The 10,485-nt window shown below is 41.3% G+C and overlaps 1 protein-coding gene across 1 annotated transcript; it reads right to left on the bottom strand.

Annotated features, from left to right (window-relative positions):
• Positions 1–1,339: 1,339 nt before the first annotated feature.
• Positions 1,340–7,251, bottom strand: LOC118363325 (SLIT and NTRK-like protein 2). The gene has a single exon (XM_035744049.2). It carries the CDS (start codon positions 6,684–6,686, stop codon positions 4,125–4,127), a length of 2,562 nt encoding a protein of 853 aa, XP_035599942.1. The 5' UTR covers positions 6,687–7,251; the 3' UTR covers positions 1,340–4,124.
• Positions 7,252–10,485: the final 3,234 nt, after the last annotated feature.

Genomic DNA, 10,485 nt, shown 5'->3' with positions numbered 1-10,485 from the left:
TCCCAAAAATAAGTTTACTGTGAAATATAATACAGTATAATGTTTCATCAACAAAACACAATACCTTCTCAATTTCGTTCCTTTAACAACCAGTTAATCCAATAGCAAAACAAGTTAACATACAAAATTGCCCTTTGAATGTAGCATGCTACATAACTGTTTTCACATGAGGCAATAACTATCCTCATTGTTCATTTTTTACCTTTACTTAACTAGGCAAGTGAGTTAAGAACAAATTCTTATTTTCAATGATGGCCGAGGAACAGTGGGTTAACTGCCTTGTTCAGGGGCAGAACGCCAGACCTCGTCAGCTCGGGGATTCGATCTTGCAACATTTCGGTTACTAGTCCAAAGCTCTAACCACTAGGCAACCCTCTGCCCCATGCACCTAGGGAAAAACCTTTTGGCATGGCGAATCCAAGCCTTACATAGGTCTGGATTGAAATCATTGCATGCCTCATCCATGTACTGAAGGAGGGTGATATGCTCATGGGGATGGCCATCATACACCTTCCACCTGCATTGCAGTCATATATTCTATTTTACAGCACTGTTCTCCTGTATTGTAGTGGAACTGTTCATTAGAGTGTGGCACTAGCAACAACAGAGTTGTGGGTTAGATTCCCACTGGGTTCACTCTGGATAAAAGTATCTGCTAAATAAATTGAATATATTACAGTACTGTATTGGTCAATAAAATCTAAGTAAAGCAGTGTGAATTATTTGCATGTTGCTATTGTATTTCTGCACTACAGGAGCCAGAATCACAAGCATTTCATTGAACCTGCTGTATCATCTGCTACCCATAAACACTGATTTGGTTTGTTACATACGGTACATCTCGCAGATATGTATGTTTTAATACTGTACAGTAAAATCATAATTGTCCTCATTATAGAAGTACATATTATACTTGTCGTGTTTCTACTTCACAGACATACATTTTCATTATGTAGTTCATAATCTGTAGTAGGCCAGGCATGTCAAATCTATAGGACATGTCAAATCTATAGGTTTACCAAATGTGTTAGTGATCATCAATTAAGAGCAGTCGGATTAAGTAACAGTCAAACGTATTTCATCAAAGTAAAGTGAGCATTGCATTGTGAAAGGCAGTTACTTTATGTGAACATGTATTTCTAGATGAAACACATTAAGATGAAAAAGTCATTATGTTTTGTGTGTTGTAATTGGTCAATTGAAAATGTGCATAGAGTTTTGAAACAACTGTCTTATGGATGATCTGTTTGGAGTTTTATAATAAGAGTTGTGAAAATGTACCACATACTTGTGAAAAATTCCCCAAAGCAATGCAAAAAAACTGCAACTGTACTTTAAGTTGTGTACTTGATTACTTTGATTTAATGAATGCAAAAAACAATCCTGCAGCAGCATTACCATATGCAGTAGGAGCCTAGCATTTATCTGAACATTTCTTAGAGAAACTCTGAAATTTATAACCAACAGTTAATGTGGAACAATGCATCTATAGTGATCCAAAATATGAGATATTAACACATTATGGACCCTGACCTTTCAAATGTCACAATCTGGCATCACTTCCTTACTATGAGAGTGAATTGGTTGTGACTCCGGCCAATTCCGGGGACCCTGGGAAAGAGGAATATCGACCTTCCATTCTTCCCACTAGTCTCTTGGTCTCCACCATGTCAAAGAGATTCAGTATCATACACAACAAGCATAGGCCACTCTCTTTGGGCCTCATCACAAATCAAAGAGGGGAAAAAAACAGTCCAACCTTTGAATAAACATGAACTTGCCCAAGAGCATTTATGAAGAGGTCCATGATCGCCTCAGGAGAGGCCCCAAGCAGTCTCCATTGATTCACACTAGTTCACATCTTAGCAAAACAAGGTCAAAGTTTACATCCCCCATGTAGAACCTTAGTCTACAACAGGAACCATATTGTTGGAATTAAATGAAAAAGGGTTCATTTAAAGTGAATCAATTACAATATGCTGATCAAATAAGATAGATCTCAATTGCTTCCTTTATTATGGATTTTTCCATGGATGGAAATCGTTTGTGACAAAACTATCCCAGTGAAGCTCTAGAGAGCAGGCTGTGTCCCAAAAACATCCAACAGTCATTCAAGCACACACAATCACATACTTCAAAGTCATCCTCAAATTGTTAAGCACACCACGTTTGTCAATGTATAATATTGTATCCTATCTTCTGGTGTCAACTGACCGGAGTGATTGATAACTTCTATTGTAAAGCTATTGCATGCCATCGACATCTGTGTGTGGTGGGGAGGGAGGAGCCTCATTGGTGTGCAAGACATGTCTAACCCCTCATTCTCCACAGCAGCAGTAAACAGCAACACAGAGACCCATTGTGCCATGCAGGAAAGAAAATCACTCTGTTTCAGAAGGAATGAACAGCACTTTCACTCAGTCTCACTCACACCAACTCAAATGGCCTCTGCTACCCACAAGCACAAGCTCACTTACCCACAAGCATAATAGCAGGATTGTAAGACTCACATAAGCATTAAAATAATGGTTCAATTAAATCACAAGTAGGCCAGTTATTGCTAATTTAAGTTCCCAATTTGATTTAGTTCTCAGTTTAATTAATTAATGATTAAGAACAACAACATAAACATGGTGCACTCATAACAAAGTCAATGTGAAATCGAACAAAGCAAGTGAAAAGTCCCCTTACTGTAGTAGAATCCATAGAAAATGCATCGTTAGTAGTAAGAAGAAAACATTCAGCACCATGGACAGCGACACAATAGCTACGTGAAGCGACGGGCAAAAACAAAACGAGAGACAAACAGCAGAATAACCGGGGTTTGGAGAAGGTACTGTATTTATGCCCACAGCAGACTTCAAAGCAAATGTCACCTGAAGGTCAAAACATAAACTGGTCCTTTTAAATCCACTAAAAACAATCTATTTTTGGTATAAGGAGCGTTGAGAACTAATCATCATGTTGTGCGTTTCAGGTAGGCTACAGGAGATCAGTTGTTGTGGAGCAGTAGTTTTTATCATCCGTAAATCGTAACGTACTGGTAAATAATCTATAATTTTAGAGGACACTGCTGCTCTCTACCTTTTGAGGAAAATATTATAGGTATGAAATGAATGGTAGTCCTGTGGTATTACAGTGAGGGACCTATAGCAACGCTGGTCGATAAATTGCATGCACAAGCGTCATTCAGCTAAAGTGCTCAGCAAATTCCTCATCAATACACAGTGGTCTATAGATCAAAGAGAGTGCTGTTACCGCCCCTAAACCACCCACCCCCTCCTCATCACATGGAAGCACGTACGCACACACACACGCACACACACACACACACACACACACAACACACACACACAGTGAGAGAGAGAGAGAGAGAGAGAGAGAGAGAGAGAGAGAGAGAGAGAGAGAGAGAGACGTAAAATCTTAATGCTTAATTCAGACTTGACAAAGTGCTTCAGTGAAAATTTAATTGCGCTTATGGCGCATTGTATTGATCATCTATATCATACAATATTATGCAATTCTCTAAATTGTACATCTTGAAAGACACTTAGATATTCAAAACATATTCTCTACCATAAATATCATACACTCTTCAGTTATGTTTAATGTAATGGACAAATAATTATATTTTACATAAAGATTCTTAAAATACAGCACTTATAAAATGTCAATTTGCAGAAAGCAACGATAAAATACTTGGAGTGCAAAGGCACTTCTGGAATAAATGAGTTGCCAAGTGGACGGAACCAGTACATGTGTTTCACACTCACCATCAATAGGCTATTATGTACAGGAAAGTAAGTTCATAATTATTCACTTCTGTTCTTCTATTAAAATGAAATCGCTTCCCACAGACGAAATAAAATATAGAATATGAAATGCACAAAGCAGTAGTTTACATAGTTCTTGCGGTACCTGCTACAGACTATATTTCAAGTAGAAGAAATAATTTAAACCTCCAGTAAAATAGTATAACTGCATATACGTTTACTCAATACAGCTGGACAATAATGGAGAGCAACCGCTTATGTTGCTTTAATTGAGTTGGACTCGTCAATTTGTGGAGTACATAGATACAAATCGATGTAATCATTACTGATGATAGTAAGTAGGGCCATATCTTACAACTGACTCATTGCAGTTTGTTTTTCCAGAACTTCGAGGTAGTCTGGTTCTGTTTTTAGCTTCCCAGGCAGCACAGGGTGTTCATTTTTTGATTGATTGGCATAATACTTTCGTGGAGTCCCATAGAGAACCGTTTTATTCAACCTGTCCTGGTTGTGTCGTCTAGTGGTTTCATATTGAGGAATGAATTGTCTTTTCGGTAAAGTGCAAAAATTATAATTCAGAGCCCCAACAGTCGGAAGCTCCTGAACCCTCTCTGCAATGTTTTGATAAAGCAGCTCCGGCTCTCGATTGCCGCAAGATTGTTTCTCAATGAACTCCACTGTGCTTATGGTATATGGACTTGGGGGCAACACCGACGTTTTAGTGTCCATGGTGCTGAAGCTTAGTTCCTTTAGATTCCTATAGTAGGCCACCTGCTCGCTATCTTTCTGCATGTAGATGGGGTTCTGACACATCTGACCAACTGGGGGAGGGATGTAGTTATACACATGCGTCTCTGTTTTATCTGCAGTGGGTTCTGTGTTATAAGAACCATATTGTACCTGGAAGGAGTTTAAATCTACATTATTGGCACTGGCGGGAACGCTATCAGCACCTTTGCGTCGTTTCAGGACAAATACGAACAAACCAGCTCCGAAGCAGACCGACAGAATGAAAACCACGAGCAGTCCAAGTATGAGAACCGACAGGGGCACCTCCGCATGCATCTCGGGCACCTGCTCGTCTGTGGGCGTGATGGCAGAGGGAGGAGTGGAGTCAGTGCTGGGTCTGACGGTGGGGGCCTTGGTTATTGTGATCTCGTTAGGCTCGGGACAAATTGCATCGTTACGCAGAGACCTGAGGAGCCGCCCTGCGTGTTTGGAGGGCGAATCACATGTGATTTCATTTACCACAACGCTGGTGCTGGATAGCTCCATCCAGTTTTTAAGCGCAACGATGTCGCAGGTGCAATCCCATGGGTTTTCCTGCAGGTCGATCTGAATGAATGCGGAGAGCTGGTCGAGCACACCGCGCACCGGCAGGTGGGAGAAGTGATTGTTTCTCAGGTTTAGTCTTGTCAGCATAGTCCCTCCAAAAACATTGTCGGGAAGGGATCTCAGTAGATTGTTGTTTAGGAACAGCAGCTGCAGATTATGTAAGGAGTTAAACGTCTGTGGTAAAATGTCCTTGATAACATTATACTCCAGGTATAAGTATTGAAGGCTCTGCAGCCCTGCGAATAATGATTGGGATAGACTTTCAATGTAATTGCCATTGAGGTAAAGTCTCCGTAGATTAGCTAGGTTTTCAAAGGCCCCATTCTGAATGACAGCTATTCTATTATTTCCTAAGTGGAGGAGCTCTAGTGAGCTGTATTCGGTTAGGTCTGTTCTGTATATGGTCTGCAAGTAATTGCCTGTTAAATGCAATTTCTTTGGATAGGAAGGTTTAGGTGTAAGCTCTGTTATATTATGCAATTTCCTCTCCTGGCAGTTTATATTTAATCCACTGTCTGGGTTCTGAGAGGTGCATACGCAAATGCTAGGGCAGGTCATGGGAACAGGGGACCGAGTCTGATAAACCATTATAGGCCCGAAAACTTGTTTGTCCTTACTCGACGTTACCCTTTGTGTGGGGCGATTTCTCGTTTTAGGGGGACGGGAGGCCCTTGGGGTTTTTGTTGGAGTGACACCGGGGTGCTGGGTGGGAGAAAGGCCGTGGTATTGGGAATCAGAGGGAGGCTGCATTGCGCGGTGATTGGAATCACCAGCATTGCGTCGGGGGCATAGATCTTGCTTAATCAATTGCGTAATGTCCTTGCCATGCAGTCTGAATGGGGTCTCGCACACGATGTCCCCTACAAAGACTGATATGGTGTCCAGCCAGGCTTTTAGGGGGATCAGATCACAGGTGCAGTTCCACGGGTTCTCCTCCAGTTGGATCTCCATAATGCCACCTATATGCTCCAGCACGCCAGCAAAAGGCAACATCTTAAGCCGGTTCCCCCTTAGATCCAAATGCGTTAACATAACGAAACGAAATACATTGTTGGGAAGAGAGAGCAGGAGGTTGTCATTGAGAATCAATACTTTGAGTTTATTCAATTTGCCGAATGCACCTGCTTCAATGGCGCTGATGTAATTATAATCTGCCTGTAAATACTCCAAACTCTCTAAACCAGCAAATGTGTCCTCCTTGATTATCTCCAAGTTATTGTTATTGAGATGAAGTCGTTTTAAAAATCTCAGTCCAGTAAAAGCTCCAGTCTTTATCTCCTGTAACCCGTTGTTCCCCAGATGAAGTGATGTCACATTACCATAACTGACAAACTCGTTTGGATTCAGCCTTGAAAGAAAGTTTCCATTGAGAAAGAGTTGACAGATTTTGTTCGGTGGGGGTTGAAATAGACTAACCGTTGTAAATCCTTTGTTTTCACAGTTGATGCTCAATATATTCTCCTTTTCCTCACATGAGCAGCGGTTCTTACAAATGTCTTTCGAAGTTTTGCGACTCTCAGTCTTCGAGGAGAAACTGGTCACAGTTAAAACGCTGAGCAACAAAACGCTGTTCAGCATTTTTACAACAATGTTGCTGAATTATCCAGCATCAACGTTGTATGAGTCTTGGAGTTGGCAATTTCAGTGCAGACATGCAAGCCCAAATTAACACAGTATTAGTGTTAAAATGGCACCAGGGCGCACGGGCGCGCAGGACTCTCCATTGATCTCCTTACAATCCAAAAAGCAAATTAAATCATGAATCAGTCATCGGACAAGTTCTGAGCCAGGCTTGAATGGGTACATTGTTTGTTTGTCAGGAGACTAGCTTCGCAATATACTGCAATCCCCGGTATTACGCACGACCAAACAGGCAGCAGTTTCAAGCATTTCGGTAGCAGCACAATCAGAAACGGCGAGATACTCACTGAACGACAGAGATAGTACAGTCTCTTCTCGACTTGCTCCTAAGAAATTCCATTCTTCATTAAATGCAATTTAGTTTTTGACAAAAATACAATATAGGTAGCATATCACTTCGCGTTGTCCTTTACTTTCTCGATGGAAACAGCGAGAGAACCAACTCTGAGATATAGACCGGATGCTGAAGAATAACATGCAGAAGCATCCTCCGCTTGCGCATAGGCACCAACTGAGAGGTCTGTGCCGAATTTCTGCCCTACGTCCTCCCACATTCAAGGCATGGGAGTCCTACGTCACTAGCATCGACAACATATTATACTTGCTAAGAACAGTTTAGTATTCTTCTCAATAGTAAATGTAAAAAATAACATTATTGTTAGACTAACACTACCGGTACCTCGACTAGGCCTACCAATGAACATAACAGTAGTAGGATAGGTTATAATAAAGACATATGCTAAGGTTATAATAAGAAACGCATTGCCACGGGGGTAATATATAAATTCAATTGGAATACTTCACATGCTATTGTAGAGTACAATATTAACGATGTAAATGGTTTCTTCAGAAAATGTGCCTACAACAATCTAATGCTATTTTACTTTCCCATAGAAAATGCACGAGCACATGTATAGAATCTTCAATAAAATATTAAGTTGTATTGAAACATTTAATGCAACTGAAAAAACAAGAACATTAGTTATTTTCAGTGGGTGATCACGTTTTTTACTCAACCCACCACTAGGAGGTGGAAAAAGCACCTCTATCATTTGATTAGGGCAACTGCACACACGCACGCACGCACGCGTACACACGCACGCGCGCGCACACACACGCACACACAGTATGCGCCCAATTCAAAAGAGTAATATTTGGTTTCAAAATACCTTCGGCTGAAATTAGGTTACATATATATGACGAGTCGACACTGTAATATATATATATATATCTCTATAGGCAGTCGACTTGGATACAGATTGATCCACAAAAGTAAAAGCATTAGCATACACAATGTATAAATTCAACCTTACGTTCTGCGCTAATGTTACTGGGTATGAATTGAGCACCACGCCACCTCCCAATAGGACCAGGAAGTGCATGTCGGACACACTGGAAACAGTGTTTGAATGAGCTGACGATAAACATTTCTACCCGGCAAGAAATGTAACAACAGTAGGCCTGCTTACAGTCTACACACTTCAATGCAAAATAATAATTTGTCTGTTCACCTGTTAAATTCTACTGTGTGTTATCAACTGGTTTCGGATCCATAGAGCATAAACTTAAAATAGCCTATCAAGTAAATGAGAGATGCACATGGTAATTTGTTGTATGTGTGGGACCCATAGTAATATTAGCAAAATAAATATACCCCCCCCCCCCACCCCATTCTTCACATTATATTTTTGAGGTAATATCTTTAGACATGATGCTCATTCACATGGTATGTAAAGCTAGTATTTTAGGATATGAGATAGCTATTGTGGTTATTACTGAGTAATACTCAATGACAGGCACTGTTAGGCCAACTAAAACATCTCAGAGCTCTTAGATATTTGAACATCAGTAGAAGGAGACGTAGAGATGATACAGGCAGCATGTCTGATGGCCCTGTCTTTATTTTTTTTATTTAACCAGGCAAGTCAGTTAAGAACACATTCTTAGTTACAATAATGGCCAAACCTGTCTCTGCCCCACTCGGGAGCCACTGTCTCTGCCCCACTCGGGAGCCACTGTCTCTGCCCCACTCGGGAGCCACTGTCTCTGCCCCACTCGGGAGCCACTGTCTCTGCCCCACTCGGGAGCCACTGTCTTGTGCTTTCGGGAAAAAGGAACGTAAACGTTCTAAACTTCTACACACTTGAATGTTGTCGTCATTATTCAAGTGTGCAACAAAATTGGTGAGCTAGCCAGGAGAAACGTTGTGCCACGGTATGGATGACACAGCTAAAAATAGAACCGGACCTTCATTGACAGCGGTCACACGAGAAGAGAGGCAGCGCGCACGCAGAGTATGGAGATGGAACAGTGCCAGGATAGCTAAAAGATGTGTGGTTATGTTAAAGTCTCAGCTGAGAATTAGAGAAGGAGGCAAACATTTATCCACCTAATCGTGGAATTAATGGATGAAGTTATTGAAAAAGAAGGGGATGTAGCCAAGCTGTATCTGAATGACCTGTTTAAGTTAGCAGACCAGCTAAAGCAAAGTGATGGAACTTAACCTGAAGAGTATGTTAGGAGCCAAGAAGCATTTGAGAGTGTACAAAAATAATACTCAGATCTACAGTTGAGTTTTCATGCTGCTACCCAAGACTTAGCCGAGAAAATCACGAGGTTGAATGAGAAAGCGGGAAACAATGGACCCAGCCCAGGGCCAGTTCAACAAAGTGTGCTATATCCACAGCCAGACAGGTTATTTGAAGTGACAATACACAGAAACAAACAAACTCTCATACACAAATCAGATGCATCTGATTGACATGGGACTGAACAAGGGACACGGTGAAGCTGAAGTCATTGAAGCTGTAGTACAAGCTTTCAGTCCAGGCCTGAACATATGTGAAATGCTTGAAATAAAAAGTGACTTCACCCTTCCCAACTCAAAACAATCTTAAAGGGGTGTTTCAAGGAGGACAGTTCTATTGACCTGTACCGCAGGCTATTAAACATAACCCAAGACAGCTGTGAGTCCCCACAAAACTTTATTTTCAGTGCAATTGAGTTAATATTTGCTGCCAGAGAGTAGGGTCAGACGGGCAGTACAGTCCAGAGGTCATGCAGAAGAAGTTATTGAGGTCAGTTAGTACAGGGCTGTTGAGTGATCACATTACATTTCAACATTACCTTGATGATCAAAGAGTGACAGACAAAATGTTAATTGTCAAGATGAATGAAGCAGCTAGCTTTGAGTATGAAAGAAAAAGCAAACTGAGAAAGAGTACAAGTAGTAAAGTAACCAACATTTGCGAAGTACAAACTGGGGTGCAGATCCAGCAGCAAAGCCCCAGTGGCACAGAAGCAATGTTAGAGGTCCAAGATCATTCTTCTCAAGTTGTAAAGAACACCAAGAGTCTTAAAGCCCCAGCAGCAGCTAGTCAAAGGGACGCTGAGCTTTTTGATGTGGTGAAGCAACTGAAGGAGGAAGTGAAGGAAATGTGTAAAAGTATGCACAACCCCCCCGGTGACTGCTCATTAGTCTAGATGGAATGGAAAGAGAGGATGCAGTGTCTGTCAGGAAAATGATACAGGTGATCACTGCTTTATGTGTGGACAATCAGGGGACTTCTCAAAGGGCTGTAGAGCACAAAGGAAGCCAGTGGGAAAAACTGATCAGGTGAATGTAGCAGGCCACGCTGTCTCAGGGCCATGATGAACAATGACACAATGTATATGAGTTTACAGTATGTGAGAGATATGTGAAAGATTGATGTGGGCGATATGTGACCGATTGAAG

Source organism: Oncorhynchus keta, chromosome 30 (genome assembly GCF_023373465.1).
Source record: "Oncorhynchus keta strain PuntledgeMale-10-30-2019 chromosome 30, Oket_V2, whole genome shotgun sequence".
Taxonomy (NCBI): domain Eukaryota; kingdom Metazoa; phylum Chordata; class Actinopteri; order Salmoniformes; family Salmonidae; genus Oncorhynchus; species Oncorhynchus keta.
Note: the sequence above shows the minus strand (reverse complement) of the source record. Positions and strands in the feature narration are given on the sequence as shown.